The following is a 17,785-nucleotide window of genomic DNA, read 5'->3' on the forward strand; positions in this document are numbered from 1 at the left end:
CTGTCTGTATAAATAGGTATATACTGGAGTAGTGACTCTTCTACAGAAAAAAAAGCTGTTAAAAGATCCATCTATGCTATCCCTCTCTCTGACTTCTTGAGCTTCAGCAATTACACGTCAGTTAGTGGTGTTAGGTGCATCCATGGCTCACTCGCTCTGGAATGTGTTACTCCGTTTTAACCCTCCGTCAAACGCTGAGATACGAGGCCGCAAGGTCAAGAACTACTGACATGAAAATGAAATGTAGGGCATGATCTTTTAGCATCTAAAAGATCAATTTAGCATGTAGATCCTGCTACCAATGCAGGTTATTTAAGGAGGGATAGCCATGTTCCTAAAAGAGTGACAAGAATGAGACAGGCTATTTTCTTTTCTTTTTTTTTTTTAAATCAGAAAGAACAATGTCTGCAAGAGCATTTCAAATTCCCTAAGCAAATTCATACTATCAACAGTAAACAATCACCATGCAATCAAAAACACTTTCCCCCAGCAACAAAGGAAAACAGCTTTACAAACAGAAAAGTAAACTCTTGGTAAAACCAGAAAATTAAATACAAATTTGTGAAGAACTAGGAAAAAGAAACACTTATGAGTTACAATTACTTTATGCACCTTTCTCCATTGAACTCACTCACTCAGCTGGCTGTAAAAAGACACGTGCCCATGAATAAGATGGCAAGTTTTACTCAATACTTCAACTCTCAGATAATCTCAAATACATAAAAAAGCAACATCCAACATTCAGTCCTATTAGATAGAGTTGGTGATTGTAATGGGGGGGTTTAGGTCCATTTAGAGCCAATACATTAATGAAGAATTTGTAGAGTGCATTTAAGTTTCCCTAAAAAAGGATTTTAAAATGTATTTAGCCAAAAGATATAACTAAACTAAGCCGTGGGGTAGAATATAATTTTGCCAAAATGCTTAAACAATTCAAATGAAAAGGTTAAACAAAGTTGACCTTGAAACAGATTATTCAATATTAATGTAAAACATAAGATGTTTGATCTCATACAATTTTATTATGACAATGTGCACTGGGGATCATGTGCACAAACAATAACCAAAAAACCTATCCAATGTAAATTAAGGCCTTTTAAGTTTAATCATTGGTATATTGTATGTCATCAAGACATAAGGAAAACATTTCAGTACAAATTTCTACAGCACATGCCCTCAAATATCTAAAACAAATCTGTAAACTTTAGATAGGCATGTCCCAATATTCTCACCACTTTGAGATAAACTTAACATTTTGAAAAAAACGATACTGTCACTGACAGTCTCATGATGCATACAAGCATTTTAGGAACCTCAGAAACTTTAATAAATACAATCTTCAACCTCTTCCTTATACTGAATAGGTATACATTAAGGGGCAAGATTACATGAAAACAAACAAACAAAATCCTCCTCCAAGATCTCTATAGACAGTAAGTGTCACACTGCTGGCCAGGTTGTCTACGTTTGTTTGTGAAAACGGCAAGACTCGTTGACTTTAATGTTAACAGGCACACAGAGACTGGTAGCATCACCAGCAGCTTAGCTGATCCCCCAAACTGCCTCAGGTGCCTTGTCCATCGTCAATAAGCAAAAAATGTCCAGTGTGTAAGCTACATTTTCCCGCATGAGAAATTTTATTTACAGTTTTTTTTTTATCCACGTTGTGAGTTTTTCCTTTCTCTTTTGCCCATTTAGGCTCCCAACAGCGGTGAATCCACACACACAAAAGAGGAGATCCCAAAAAAACAGAATCAGGCAAATAAGTTCAGAAATATCCAAACACCTAAAAGATCGAGTCTCAGCTGGCAATATTGCATCATTGCTTCTTCTCCTTCTTTCTCTTGTCTGTTTTGTTGCCCGTTGATGTGGAGACAGCAGGCCGTCTTATAGGCTGAACTACTACCCTCCCATTAGCCCCGCACTGCAGGGTGAATCTTTCTGGGTTCAGGGGCCGTCCTGAATCATCCCTCAGCCGGGCCAGGACGTCTCTGGTCAGCTGCTTTATCTGCTGGCCCACAGCACCCATTGTCTTGGCTGTAAGCTGTTTCTCTCTCAGGAGCCTGCCTCTCTGGGCGTGCAACCTCTCCACCTCCTCCTGCAGTCCTGTGATGGCATCTAGTTTGCGCTTCCGGCAGTTTTGCGCAGCCAGTTTGTTCTTTCCCCGCCTGCGGATATCCCTCAGGAGGGTGACCTGTTCAGGGGAGAAGCCATGGCCGTCAAGGACCTCCAGGAACTCATCCACAGGCATGTTGACAATCTGCAGGACAGAGAAAGGGATGCACATTGCACGGGCGCGCAGCTCATCGCGACTCATCTCCCTGTCTTCAAACTTTGGCCCGTCATCATCGCTGAGAGGCTCCTCTTTGATACCTTTGTGAGGCAGTGTTACTGATGGCTGGTTGAAGAAAGCAGGAGATGAGTAGCTGTGGTCATGCCACACACACTCACTCAGATCAACGGGTGACCAAGTTGTGTTGTACTCCATGATGCCTTTTGAGGGGACTGAATCCATATCACTGCTGTAACCTGTAGCTCCACACTCATCCTCACAGAATGAACTGGATGACGACGACATCTCGGATGAGCCTGGATTAGGGAGTAGTTAATTATTTTATGAGTATGTACAACAAACCATTTCTTATATATGTCTAAATATATAAATAAAGACAGTGAATCTACAAGTTTTTGTAGAGCTTTAAACCAACCTGGGGAGACTGGACCTCCAGAGCTGCTCTCCAAGGAGAGACCAGAGTCTGAGTCCAAGTCCTCGAGGACATGTGGGTCTATGCTCTCCAGAGAGCTCATCAGCTGGGTGTCCAGACCTTCCAAACCTAGCTGATTAATCTGGTCAAACACTGCCTCATCCAGACAGCCACCCAGTGCACTATGCACTGACACATTTCCAGTTATATTACACACAGAAGCAAAGGGGAGAGCAGCCAGACCCACTGCCATCCCCGGTGATGGGTCCGAGTGTGAGGAGCCTGTGGATTCCAGTCGGAAGAGGGTTCTTTGTTGTTGGGTGACTGGCCTTGACTCCACTCTTTCAGACGCCACACCAAACACGCCGGCACTGGTTACCATAGCATCATGCAAACTGACATCCTGGCTGATGGCGCTGGTGATGTCTGTACTGAGGTCTGACAGACGCTCAGTAACAAGGGAGTCCAAGTCCTACACGAGACATACATTTTGACTGAGTTTTAAGCCCAGATCAGACCAAAGATTCGCAACGCAACTGTTTTCAAACGTAGCAGGTGAGAGTTGCAGCGGCCTGAACTGATCCATCTAGTTGTGAACCTAGCCGGCTGATGTCGTCGTAGGATTCAACTTGTCAAATCACAGGCAGCTGGTTTTAGAATTTAACACGTCACCTGTTTCAACAGCCAATCAAGTCTTAGCATAGTCCACTGGTCAAGTCTATGACAAACTGTCAGCTGGTTGAAAAGGCCCTAATAAACGGGCTCAACAAGTGTGTGAGAGAGAGAGGAAAAAAAGACGGAGCGAGAGATAGAGGGTCGAGCGAGCAAAACAATGAATAAGGAGAGCAAGCGCAGTAATCCAGGACAAAGCAGTGAATCAGGGGGAAAAATGGTATTTTCTCTGCTTCTTCTCTTTATAGATGCAGCTGTAGCGAGTACCTCACTGCCTCTGTCCTCCTTTATATTTTCTAATGATACAAATTATATCCAGCTATGAAAAAACCTGAAAAGACGGAGGTCAGGACGGATGTACAAAGAGGCGTTGCTATGGAGATGAGACACCATGTCGTCTCGTCGGATTGGTCTGCACTGGCAGGTTTCAGAGCTTTGCAGACCCACACGTTGAAAGTTTCAACTCTTTGCGTTGCGAATCTTTGGTTTGAACTGGGCTTAAGTCTTTGCAATTTTGAAAAAAACTCCACAACTTGTACTAGGTCATCACAGGATACTAAATATTTGCATTGTAACATGCTAATGGGTCCTAGATTATGCATCTGAATTACTATTTGCAAGCTGACATTAATTTATTTTTGGTATTGCAGGGCAACAAATCCATTATCAGCTTTCATCATATTATTATTCAAGTATTCTGAGATAAAACTAGATCTCTGCACATATTGTTATCAGGCTTTGGAATAATCTAGATGTTGAAGGGAGACTTTGGCCAATCACAGGTTATTTCAGAGAGAGGGAGAGCTGCAAGAGAACATCTCACTCTACTTCAAATTCTGTAAAATAAATGTCCAAGTGTCCCACAAACTTACGTCAAGGTCAGTAACCGACAAAGAGAATAAATCGCCCCAGTGCTGGTCAATATCAATGGTAGGAGGCTGGCGTGCTGGATCAGACAGTGTAGCAATGCCTTCAAGCAGACTCTGAAATAAGCGTAAAGAAAATACACAGAATACAGCACTGAGAGTAAGAGGCATATTTTTGCTATGTCTCCAATGTGAATTTAAGTATTTGTGCTAGGGTTTAAAATAATACCACAGTATATGCTTAAATAAACATTTTTCAAAAAACTTTTGAAAATGCATAATTATTCCCATAAATCCTATGGAAGAAGCTAGATTTATAGATTAGTAGGAAAGGGAACTGAAACACAAAGTCATTCTCTGTGATACAGTAATTACTGTGCTTCAACGTCCCTAATATTACACGGTGTAACCACAACAGCACTGTCGTCAGAATGGTGATACTTATGCAAGCACGACACACCTATTGACACACTGGCAAATCCTGTACTCTTGAAAGAAAACCAATGTAGCTATATTTCAGTGAACTGGAAAACACTCATGCAATGTGCAACATTTTCAACAGTATACAGGTAAAAAATGAAGGCAACTGTGACAAACCAGGATCGTACCTCTTGTTCCAGTGTGGAACTGTGAGCCAGCTGAGTGAGTGGGGCAGGTTCTTCCTCCTCTTTAACTTTAGCATCCTTCTCCTGATAAGGCGAAGAAGGTCGGATGGTGAGAAAGGAAAGATATAATTGGGGATCAGGAGAGTCAGAGAGAAAGAGAGAGGTGGGAAAGAGAAAAACAGTCAATTTGTTAGCTGACATCCAAAGACGTTTAAGACAATTGCATTTCTGGTTTAGTAATCCCAATCAGACTATCAAAGATAATTAGATAGTTTAGAAGATTTGAAAAGAACTGTTCTGATAAAATGTTTATTTTAATAAGCAGTTGTAGCCTGAAAGGGGACAGAGATCAGCTGAACAGACTACATTTAACTAACTTCTTTCACTATCCTGTCAACAGGGCCTTTTTGCAACACATGTTAGAAATGTGTTAGATGTATTTGTGAATTAAATTTGATTTTTAATAGTCCTGATACATCAACTACAGCCTTTAATGTAGTCACCAGCTGTCTGCCATGGACACAATATTCTTGAATCCACTCCAAAAAGTGATAACAGGGGGTAGATTCTTACCTATTCCAAAAAGCGAAAGACTGCTGAGTCAGTTTTTACGTTAATGCTAGGGGCAAAACTATAACAGACTGTACCGTATGATAGATCAGAACAGCTCTGCCCAAGCTCTGTCTGAGCTTGTCGACTTCTACTGGAGTAGCTTTTCCAGCTTCAAATGGCCTACAGTGAATGTAGATAGTTATTGACCTTTACTGCACTGTCAAATATCACAGCTGACATATTGCATTTCCTTAAACTACAAAATCTTACCCTAAAAGCAAGTTAAGCTATTTATCTTACAAAAGAGCGGGTAAAGAATAAAAGATGTGTCAACATCACATTATCGATGTGAACAAAAATCCTGGGGTGGGGGGGTGGGGGTCAGTGTTCAAGTATGGACCACCACTTTTGTGTAAGCAAACAGGGTGTGGGTCTAAGCCTCGCTTCTCCACCTCTCAAGGTCCACAGCTGGCAGTTGAGTCTGAAGAACGGGGATACAGTTACACAATTGGCGACATCAACTGCCCTCAGGACATAACATCCACTATGCAGCTGTCTCTACTCTGAGCTAGAAAAACTGGAACACTGGGGGAGTTGAATAATAAAGGCTTGGGTTTGATTACGGTCTTAAAAATATAATGGCAGCCACAGATTACAGATGGCAGTTAACAACACACAATATGAAACATATTTTCAATTGGTTATTATTGGTACTTGTTTTTAATGTTTTTTAACAATAACAACAAGTTAGTGAACCTCTTGGCAAATAGTTTTTACAGCCCTGTTGTCACCCAATACACTGCTCCTATTAGGGTTTTATTTGTGAAGTTAATTCTACTGACTATTGTAGTTTCATGTGACAAGTTCCATAGTGGCAGATGACAGGTGCAGCAGGCAGTTACAGCAAATACTTGTGAGGCTGTAAAACTGACTGTCTTGTTAGCTGATTATATGGATAAGTCACTAGTTTAACTAGACCGGAGTTACCAAACTGCAATGATGATCGCCCCCTAATCTGACGAGTAGGAGAGAACAATCTCTGCATTTCAATTTGGGACCCAGGACTAGAGCCACACAAAGTAATAGCGAATGTACATTTTTAAGTTTTGATAAAAGGTTATCCCAGCAGGTTATCTTTTTTTCCTGGTGCACCAGAAGACGTTATATAATAATAATAATAGGTAACTTGTTGGCAGGTCACACATTATTGTGTAACATGGTTAGTACTGCCTGATTAGCTGCTCTGTTATGCATTGAGGAAGTTTCAACTCAAGCTCACCACTACATCCAGTCAGTTGATCATGTTAGTTAGTGGCCAAGTCTGTTTAAGTCTGTTACATTTCACACACACTTGCCTCTTTAAGAAACCCACAGGCTCCAGTGCTACAAGGCCTTTGTCCGAGTGCAGGGGTTGTTTGGCACACCTCTTGGCCCCTGTCAGGCAGCTGCTCACTGTCATCCCTGGTTTCTTCCCCGGGGCTTTCTGACCCTGAGCTGGTATCAGTGTTGTTGTTGGTTGAAGGCCCACAGTCAGTCTTGTCAGTGGCAGACACTTGGTGCACCAACCATGTGTTCAACTGTGTGGGGAACCGCGGCGAGCCGAGGGTCCTCACCTCGTCTAGCAGCCGGCGACTCGCAAAGAAATAGTCCAACTCGGGACATTTTGGGTGCACACTGTATCCGTCGAGAGTGTCTCTCAAATGATGAAAGGGTGTCTGGGTGTAGGCTGAGCTCGGACCTAAGTTAATCTCTATCAGAGGCGTATAATAGCCGCTTAAGTAGCTGTCGATATCCACACGAACTCCAATCAAACTGAGCAAGATCGTTAACTGAATCAGGCCTTCTCCGAAGTATTTTTTCGCGATTTGCATTTTCTATATACTTTTCAGAGCTGCAAATAATTGCGAATTACTGACCCAACAGTTCCTCTTTCCTGAATGGACAAAGGGAAAAGCCTAACAAAAGAGCACGCCTTCCCCTGTCAGACAAAGAGGTCCTGCCTGTACCGGCGAACTCGTTAGATAGCTATGCTAGCGGTTAGCGGTTAGCTATCAGCTATTCACCGGTTAATGGGAACCTCTTGTCGCAAACATAGCAGGAACGTTGCCCTTCGATTATTCGTCAGCGAGACCTATCTATCAAAAACCCCTCCTAACGTCGCTACTTAAACAGAAAATGAAACATCTGAGAAGCTAACTGCTGTCACCGTAGTGTGCTCTGCTACTGCGAAAACTTCGTTTCAGAATTTGCATGGCTCGTGCTTATTGGAACAAAGCGCTCACCACAACAGATTGTGATTGGACAACGAGAATGTCAGTTCTAATTTTGACCAATGAGAGTAAGGAACAGTTGACAACTATCGCCAACCCCCCAGCCCTTTTAAAAAGACAGACATCTCAGGAAATAATAGCATAGGCAAAAGTGATCTCATTTCAGAAAGACATCCTTATTTGTAGTAATAATACCCCACACTCAACAGGTCGCTGACCCAAAGGGATTTCTCAGGAACGTGTTAAAAACGGCAGTTATGGGATGTTTGTGCTGCTGACCTGCATATGTCCCATGCATATCAGAATAAAAATCAGAATCACAAATACTTTAATAATCCCAGGGAGAAATTGGTTTTGTTTCAAACTCCAGCTATACAAACAACATATTTAACAACAACAGAAATATAAAACAATATATATACAGATAAATAAAACTATATATAAATATACATATAGAAAATATAGAAATTACAATGGTAATGTACTGTATATACAGATCAAAAGTACTGTAATAACGTGCAAAGTACCATACAAATGTGCAAAGAACAGACTGTTTATGATTGAGTTCGGGTGACAGACTCCTAGGGATGTGTTGTATAGTTTAATGACCACATGTAGGAAAGATTTCCTGCGGCGCTCTGTAGAGCATCTGGGTGCAAGGAGTCTTCTGCTGAAGATGCTCCTCTGCTGGGCCAGTGTGTCGTAGAGAGGGTGGGAGACATTGTCCAGGATAGAAAGGAGCCTCGACAGCATCCTCCTCTCTGCCACGGTCGTCAGTGTGTCCAGCTCCTCCCCCACAACATCACCGGCCCTCCTGATCAGTTTGTTCAGTCTGTTGGTGTCTGTTACCTTCAGCCCACTGCCCCAGCATGTGACAGCGAAGAAGATTGCTCTGGCCACAACACACTCATAAAACATCCTCAGTATCTGGCAGATGTTAAAGGACCTCAGCCTCCTCAGGAAGAAGAGTCGACTTAGGGCCTTTTTGTAGACAGCCTCAGCGTTTCTAGTCCAGTTCAATTTATTATTAGGTACACCCCCAGGACTGGGGGTATACTCCTCTACACTGTCCACATGGACCCCCTGGAGGGAAACAGGGGTCACGGGTGTTTTCACCCTCCTCAGATCCACTAAGAGCTCCTTTGTTTTAGTCACATTGAGCTGCAGATGATTCAGCTCACTCCAAGTGACAGAGTTGCCCATGTAGGTGCAACCGGCGCCCAAAGATGATTGTTCATTTTCTGGATTAACTCGAACTGTCAGTTTGATTAAAAGTAGAACCCAACAAAGACCTCAAAATGCCTTCACCCCCACAACAGGTCACACCCAGGTGTGAATCCTCCAAGGCACCCAAACTGTTCATTGGCTGAATTGACCCCCAGGTGATGACATCATCCGGGCCTATATAAAGTGAAGCACACAACCTCTCGCCCTCTTTCTACTGACTCTTTCTACTGAATCTTTTCTACTGGATCTTTCGACCGGATCCTCCTGCTCTTCTCCAACTCTACGCGTCCCTGCGGATCCAGGAGACCAGCTGCCCGCTGTCCCCTCGGCCCTGGACCTGGCCTATGGCGTGGGATCACCACAAAGGTTAACCAACCGGTTATCCTCAACTGAGCACAGCACAGAGCGATCCGAATCCTCTTTTGCCTAAGAGCCACAAATAAGACAAGAACCTCTTCACCACGGAGCTTCCTTTCTTCACCCAGCCACTGGCATCAAGCAACGCAAAACATCTCCCATCTCATGGACTGGTAATTAATCACCAACTGGGCATTACTACATGTTATAGGACTTTATGAACGGCTAGATACCATTGTAACTTTATCATAAGAACTGAGAGATCAGGCTTCCGGCCTTTGTGTAACAAAGAGAATGTTCACACCTTCTCCGAGCCCCCACCTCTTCTCTTTGTCTCTCTCTCTCTCACACACACACATACACACAAACATACGTTTGCTGTTAGCTTTAGTTAGTTTATTGTGTTTTGTTTGTTGCATTTATTAATTTGTTAATAAATGTTTGTGTTTACCATATGTCTGATTATTTAATATTACACAAAGGTGAATGAGCCAGCTTCTACTAAGAAAAGAACTTCTTAAATCCTTCAACTAATTAAACTATTATATTTATCGGTGTTTAACCCTTAATTAGTAGTTTAATATACTTAATGAGACTTTAATATTAGTTATCACTCCGTCTATGACGGTGGTGCCCCGAGGAACTCTGGTTTGACTAGAGTCATTTTTATTATTATCTTGGATAATTATTGGTGATAACTAATATTTCCTTGATTAACGGTAAGTTTATTGAGAATACTCAATCTCATAATCTGAACGTGAGTCAAGGCACTATATTTGATTGGTTCTCCGTGTGACGTTTTTAATAAATTTAAGTTATTAATTTTTAGTAATTTTTCTTTATTAATTTTCCTTATCAAATATTTCATTTGATAGTCACTATTGATCCAATTAAACCCAAAGTACCTACATTTTTGCCCCGTGTGAGGCTTAGTTATGTTGGCTTGGCAATAATTCATAATTGTGTGATATTAATATTGGTCATATTTTTTGACATTTTACAATTTTTGGATTTTCGTCCAAAATTTTCCAAAAGTCGTTCCATTTAACCCCACTTGTCTTCTACAGGAGTAGACATCCAGCTGTACTTACAAACAAGTACAAAGTGGTGTTATTTGATTAATTCTCCAAATTTAGCTAAAGCGATTTGAGAATATTGATAACCTCTGTAAGCCTGATAGTTACCCTTAAGATTTTGCTATTGCTGCTAGCTAGTCAAGTTTGGTTTAGCATTTGAATATCACATATTCAATGCAATCTAATGAGTCTTGTCATAAGTTGTTGCTAAATTAAGTGCTCCTTCCCCTTTACTCATAGCGTGCCCCCGGCCCTATGAACCCGAGAGTTTGAACTGTTGGAACTGCCTTGCATTTCAACCTGAGTGGAGATAGATAGAGCCACAGTGTGCTACCAGCCCGTGTGAAATAAAGTTACATGCCCAGCTGTTTCTTCCACGTGTCTCAGCTTGAGTAGTACTTTATAGATATTATTCCCTGACTGACTGCCCTGCATCTCAGTTAGTGTAAATTCTGGTCCCAGAACCACATGGTGCTGTAGTTGCCCCTCCCCGCGCAGGAAGCAAGCTACCCACAAAGTGTAGATCAGAGGAACTGTTGTTTTAGGCTAGTGTACTACCCAATTTACATCACAAGGTGTCTGCCAAGCAACACCAGAGCCAAAACAATTGCATTGTTGTACTAGACAACAAGTTTTTATCTCACCTTCCATTTTAACACAATGGAGAACCCAAGTGTAGAGAATTTCATTTCTTCCCTAGCACAGGGCCTTAAACCTGGCTACCCTGAGTTCATTAACACATTGAACTTAAGTGAGTGCAGCAAAGAAATAGAATCACTTCTCAGCGACACATCTAAAGGGTCAGTGTTGAGATGTTTGCTCCTGAACTTTCACCGGCAAATTAACATTGTCTGTCAGAGCAAAATAGCATTAGAAAAGGAGATAGAATCCTTTAAAGCTCAAAATGCTAATCTCATCAGTGAAGTTCAGATAGCAAATCACAAAGTCCTGCGTTATTTGGAAGATTTGCACTCAGCAGAGTCACAACTCTTCTCCCACAAAAAGGAATTGTTAGGGCTTAGATCAGAAGCTCTTGCCCCACCAAAGTCGTTCAGCCTTGCTGATTCTGGCTTTTCAAATTCAAATTCCTCCCTCAATGAGAGATTAACGCCCTCTCCAGAGCCGACCAAGGAAGTTCAGTCCTGCTCTACCTCTTCACTGCATCACTTTGAGAGTGTTGACAGAGCTAGCATAGTCTCGCCTTCACAAATGGTGACCTCACAATGTCCCCGCCTTGAAGAGCTTGAGCTTATAGCTAAAGATATGGACGTGTTTGATCCAGACAACTGCGATCATAACATTGAGGACCATTTTAGGGAATTAGATCAAAATGTAATTGACCTGCCCAATGCAACACAGAGAGAGAAAGTTAAACTTGTGTGGAAAACCAGCTCAAAAGCTGTCCGCAAAGTTATACAGTCTCAACCTGCCAGAGTCAGAAATGACTACAATGAGCTCCGTCATGCACTGACAGAAGAATTTGCTTCTACTGCAGACGAAATCACTTCTTTGGTTGCAGCTAGTCAAATAAAACATTCCCGTCAAGAGAGTCCCAGAGACTATTACAGACGTTTGAGACACGTATACTTCCAAGGAAGGAATGCACCAGGCTTAGAAGAGAACCCAACCTTTAAGTCCCTGTACTTGCAGAATCTTCATCCTTGTATACGTACACACGTTATTCTTGAGACAAGAAAAGATAACCTCTCTCTTAACGAGGTTAGGAAAATAGCACAGGTGGCTTGGGAAACTGTTGTCAATTGCAAAGCAAGGGAAACAACATCTGCTTCCAGCAGCTCAAACACCGTGAGGTCACACAGACCTTCTGTCTCAGAACCCCATCCTCAGAACAGATCGAAAGGGGGGGACAAAACACAGCATAGGGACGCAGAGCGTAAACGCCATGTCCGCCAGCTGCCACGGGATAGTCATGCCCAGAGCAGGAGCTGTAGAAGGCCATACTCTGAGATCCTGGCCCAGCATAATGACCTGCCAAACCACTGCTCAGATGATGACCACAGCATCTCTGACCGCAGTTCAGAACCCGACAGTGACAGCGCCTCTGAGTGTCTTTCTGTACACGGCTACAGGCAGCGTTACAGCCCTGAGCCACGAGTTAAGAAGAACTTCAAACAACAGAGCTCCAGAGTCCGCTCCTCTCGGTTTTGTAGGTAACAGTCCTTCTGCACTGATAGTAAGATTAATGCAATCTCAGCAGCCTTACTTTTCTCACAGTTAAATTGGTAAACTTTGATTTGTTAGCAGCCGCAGCAAACTCAATAAGACCCAAATTGTAATTGGACTTAACACCTTGTACAAACTTTGCAAATACTTTTGGATCAACTCCTTGTATTTTGTAATAAGCTCACTGGTAAACACTAGTTTAGGACACATCTTGGATTGACACACCAATCATACAACTGTCCTCATGCAACTGACAGCTGAATCTCATCTGTATCTCACCCCAAGTCATTTACATAACTAACACTTCTGTTCTCACTAACCTGAAGAGTAGCTGAGAAACAATGTTTATTATGTATTTCGTATAGTGCCATTGTCATGTTTAGATTTTGTTTTGTAGCTTTTGTTCTTGCCTAGTCGAGATATTAGTAGTGTTTAGCCAATTCCCAGTTGGTGAAATAACTGCCCAAAATGTTGCAAACACTAAATGAACTGACAAATGAACTCTGTACATCTATGGACTGTGAAAGATGCCCTTAAAACCGCACATCGGGTGCAGTCTCAAGGACATCGGGGGGATATGTAGGTGCAACCGGCGCCCAAAGATGATTGTTCATTTTCTGGATTAACTCGAACTGTCAGTTTGATTAAAAGTAGAACCCAACAAAGACCTCAAAATGCCTTCACCCCCACAACAGGTCACACCCAGGTGTGAATCCTCCAAGGCACCCAAACTGTTCATTGGCTGAATTGACCCCCAGGTGATGACATCATCCGGGCCTATATAAAGTGAAGCACACAACCTCTCGCCCTCTTTCTACTGACTCTTTCTACTGAATCTTTTCTACTGGATCTTTCGACCGGATCCTCCTGCTCTTCTCCAACTCTACGCGTCCCTGCGGATCCAGGAGACCAGCTGCCCGCTGTCCCCTCGGCCCTGGACCTGGCCTATGGCGTGGGATCACCACAAAGGTTAACCAACCGGTTATCCTCAACTGAGCACAGCACAGAGCGATCCGAATCCTCTTTTGCCTAAGAGCCACAAATAAGACAAGAACCTCTTCACCACGGAGCTTCCTTTCTTCACCCAGCCACTGGCATCAAGCAACGCAAAACATCTCCCATCTCATGGACTGGTAATTAATCACCAACTGGGCATTACTACATGTTATAGGACTTTATGAACGGCTAGATACCATTGTAACTTTATCATAAGAACTGAGAGATCAGGCTTCCGGCCTTTGTGTAACAAAGAGAATGTTCACACCTTCTCCGAGCCCCCACCTCTTCTCTTTGTCTCTCTCTCTCTCACACACACACACACACGCACACACACACACATACACACAAACATACGTTTGCTGTTAGCTTTAGTTAGTTTATTGTGTTTTGTTTGTTGCATTTATTAATTTGTTAATAAATGTTTGTGTTTACCATATGTCTGATTATTTAATATTACACAAAGATGAATGAGCCAGCTTCTACTAAGAAAAGAACTTCTTAAATCCTTCAACTAATTAAACTATTATATTTATCGGTGTTTAACCCTTAATTAGTAGTTTAATATACTTAATGAGACTTTAATATTAGTTATCACTCCGTCTATGACGGTGGTGCCCCGAGGAACTCTGGTTTGACTAGAGTCATTTTTATTATTATCTTGGATAATTATTGGTGATAACTAATATTTCCTTGATTAACGGTAAGTTTATTGAGAATACTCAATCTCATAATCTGAACGTGAGTCAAGGCACTATATTTGATTGGTTCTCCGTGTGACGTTTTTAATAAATTTAAGTTATTAATTTTTAGTAATTTTTCTTTATTAATTTTCCTTATCAAATATTTCATTTGATAGTCACTATTGATCCAATTAAACCCAAAGTACCTACACCCACAACAGTCCTGTATTCACTTTCATCCCCCTTTCCAATGCAGCCAACTATCATCAGAAAACTTCTGAAGGTGGCAGGACTCCTTCCTTCAGTGCAATAGTTGAAGTGCATATAGTCCCAAGTGTGGCCTACTGGTAAGTGGATGAATTACAGATGGGTTCAACTAAGAATGCTGACTTCTACAAAACACGTTATCCACTGGACATGTACAACAAATCAATTAAAACTTTATTCATAATCATGATCATTGGTGGGAAGTAAGAAGCTTTTATTTCACTCCAATAGGCACTTTAAGAAAGAGTTACTTTTATATTTTATTTACCTCAGTTCAATGCATAAGCCCATGTAATAAACTACCAAATACTATATAAAATAGCTGAAATACCAATTTTATCACTAAAATGCAGCTTATATCGCATATGGTCTAATAGCATAATCTAATAAAAAATAGCCTTTATCCATCTAAATGGGGCCATTCTGCATAATGAGATACTTTTCACCCATTTTTCTCTAGTTGCAAGTAAAGTATTGAATGTAGGGTTTAATTTAACATTGTAGTATCGGTACTTTTACAAAAGTAAAATATGAAATACCTTAAATATATCTAGCACTGTGCATAATATAGGATAGGGGGACATTTTAACCTTCAAAACTTCAATCTTGAGCTGAATTCATTCAATCTTCTGTCATCTTATCCTTGACAGAACAGACCTTGAAACATCTGAATAGCTGCTTCAAGGTCTGTTTTTCAGTGGTTTCATATTCAAGGATGTTCTCAATTTAATCAGCATCATATTGTTTTCTCTATACATTGTTTAATAACTCATTGTTTACATGGCTCATACTGTACGCACATTTTCACTCGTCCTGAAAATAGTGAAGCAAACCGAAATTTCCCCTTATAAGTATTTTGGATTTATCTTTTTGGGCTAAGTAAGATATGAGAACCATGCGCACAAAACAAATGATTAAGGTTAAACATTATCATTTGTTTTGAGAGAGTTTTTCTGTCCTCCAAGAGCTCAGGCGTATAGTTTACCTTTTGCAAGGCAATACCAGGAGTGCTTTTATAATGCTCATGCATTCAGACTATCCAGAACAACAGTTGCTTGCTGATATGTAGTTATTCAAGGCCTTTATAAGCTCATTTAAGCGTTGTTATTAGGGACATCCATGGGTTAAATCTGAAGCACAAAACCACATAATTAAACAGTCACCAGTTGCACCTTTCCAAAACATTTATGGTGGAAAAATATGTTTAATACATACAGTATGTGCTGCAAATCCAGTTGTGGAAGAAGCATTTATGTCCTTTGCTTCAGAAAACCCATTTTTTCTTCTTTCTTTTTCTGAAGTGAAAGTACAGAAGAAGCCTAATCCCAGAAAAATGCACTTAAATATCACTATATACATTATATTATATTTATTTAACCTTTATTTAACCAACTAACTAACTGTAACTGTTCTCCCAAGTAGTCCTGGCCAAGACAGGCGGCAAAACATTTTTCACAATACAGAAAAGACCGGACAAAGGCCACACACTACATCACAAATCTACAATAATACACACACTTGAACACAAGACATTACACTTAATGTGATAAATATCAAGCTAATACAAATATGCAGCTTAAAGGGCATCGAGGTAAAAGCAGTTACACTGTTCAGTCAGAGTTGATTTTAAAATATTTTTTAAAGTATTAAAAGGTGGGAGGGTTTTTAGATTTAGGGTGGCTTGGAGTTCATTCCAGACATTTGATGCAAATGATGAAAAAGCTGAGTGGTAGATTGGAATTAGTTTTTTTTTTTTTTAATAAAGATGAAGTAGAATGCATATAAATTAGGTCATCATTATCCAACACTGATAAGAATGCGCGCTGCACTAACCTTTTTCTTGCTGAAAAAGTAAAGCACTTTTTAATCTTTAAAAAAAAACCTTTACTTGAGTCTAAGTTTTTAAAAGTCCCTCAATATGGGTCTCAAAAGACAGCTTATCATCCAACCCAATACCTAAGTATCTGTAAGAGGTTACTCTACTCTCTCTAGTTATATAATAGTTCACCCAAGTGGGCAGAAAACTGTCTCTGCCTGCTGCCTGCTGGTCACCAGCGCATGCTGCTACTCTACTGTACACTATATCTGCTTCTTTTAGTACTGAGAATAGCGCTATATACAATTGATCTATTGTTATTATTATTATTATTATTAGCTTTCATAATAAACTCATATTTAACTGTCTTTACTGTATAAATCTATTCATAGCCTACCACTGTATATATATCTGATCTATTGCTTATACACTGTATTCATATTAACCTCCAGCTGTTCCTTCACTGTATATGGTCTTAATATCTTACTATTAGCATTGCTTATACTTACACCGTATACATTGCCTTCTGTAACTGCTGCACACGTTCATAGGCTACAGCATTCATATATATTATCCACCCTATGTGCCCATTGCACTGTACTTTAGTGATGTTTGCACACCTGGTTAGATGCTAAATGAATTTCCTTTTCTCAGTACTTGTACTCTGTGCAATGACAATAAAGTTTAATCTAATCCAGTCTACTAAAATAGTAGGGATGTATGAGCCTCCAAATTGTAGACAGGCTGTGGCTATGCTGTAGACTTGATTAAACAAATACAATTTGACAGTTCTATGTCCTTCTGATAGTATAAATGTTGCTATATATTGTCAGAGGGAACAGGATTGGCTCCTGGCTGGCTACACGGGGCTGGACTTTGCTGAAGGCCGATACAGATGAGAGTGTCAGTTACACGGATCATTTGCGACCCCTGCTGTCAAAGAGTGGTATAGCCTAACATTAATGGATATATTTTTAGGACTTTTCCACCTACTCAAATTAAATCAAGGCAGTGATGACAAAAAGAGGACTCATTTCAGTACACTCGTAAAACATTAAGTTAAAGTATTTAGGTTAGTTATTTTGTTTTTTATGTAGGCTGCATTTCACCGGACACATAAGCTGTTGAAGTCCAAACAGATGAAAAACTCTTCCTTTGGGTCTTTTTACTGTACTGACCTATTTACCCCTGAATGTGGCTCCTGTAATGAAGTTTTTCTGTGCAATGGAAATCCACAGTAGGCTCATCCTTTTGGAAATAGTCTACACAGACTTCATATGCCATTGCTTCACAACTAGGTCTATAAAATCGTATTTAATTACAGGAACAATAACCAGCGGTTCGACACACATCTTTGCCAATATGTGTCAGCTTGGCAGTCTCAGCAGCCAGCCCTTGCAGACAGCCGAGCCCTCCTGCAGTCGGCCACATCACACTTCAGCTAGGATGCAGCTGCAACATTGTTACAGCCCTACTGCAATAATGTCACATTCACACAACGAGCAACTG

General features: G+C 40.9%; 1 protein-coding gene across 1 annotated transcript; it reads right to left on the minus strand.

Annotated features, from left to right (window-relative positions):
• Window positions 1–469: 469 nt before the first annotated feature.
• On the minus strand, window positions 470–7,573 carry nfe2l3 (nfe2 like bZIP transcription factor 3). The gene is made up of 5 exons (XM_083925613.1): window positions 6,756–7,573; window positions 4,852–4,932; window positions 4,250–4,360; window positions 2,709–3,177; window positions 470–2,589 (listed from the first exon to the last, which is right to left on the minus strand). Exons 1-5 carry the CDS (start codon window positions 7,269–7,271, stop codon window positions 1,820–1,822), a joined length of 1,947 nt encoding a protein of 648 aa, XP_083781739.1. The 5' UTR covers window positions 7,272–7,573; the 3' UTR covers window positions 470–1,819.
• Window positions 7,574–17,785: the final 10,212 nt, after the last annotated feature.

The sequence above is a fragment of the Echiichthys vipera genome (assembly GCF_963691815.1).
Source record: "Echiichthys vipera genome assembly, chromosome: 13".
Classification (NCBI taxonomy): domain Eukaryota; kingdom Metazoa; phylum Chordata; class Actinopteri; order Perciformes; family Trachinidae; genus Echiichthys; species Echiichthys vipera.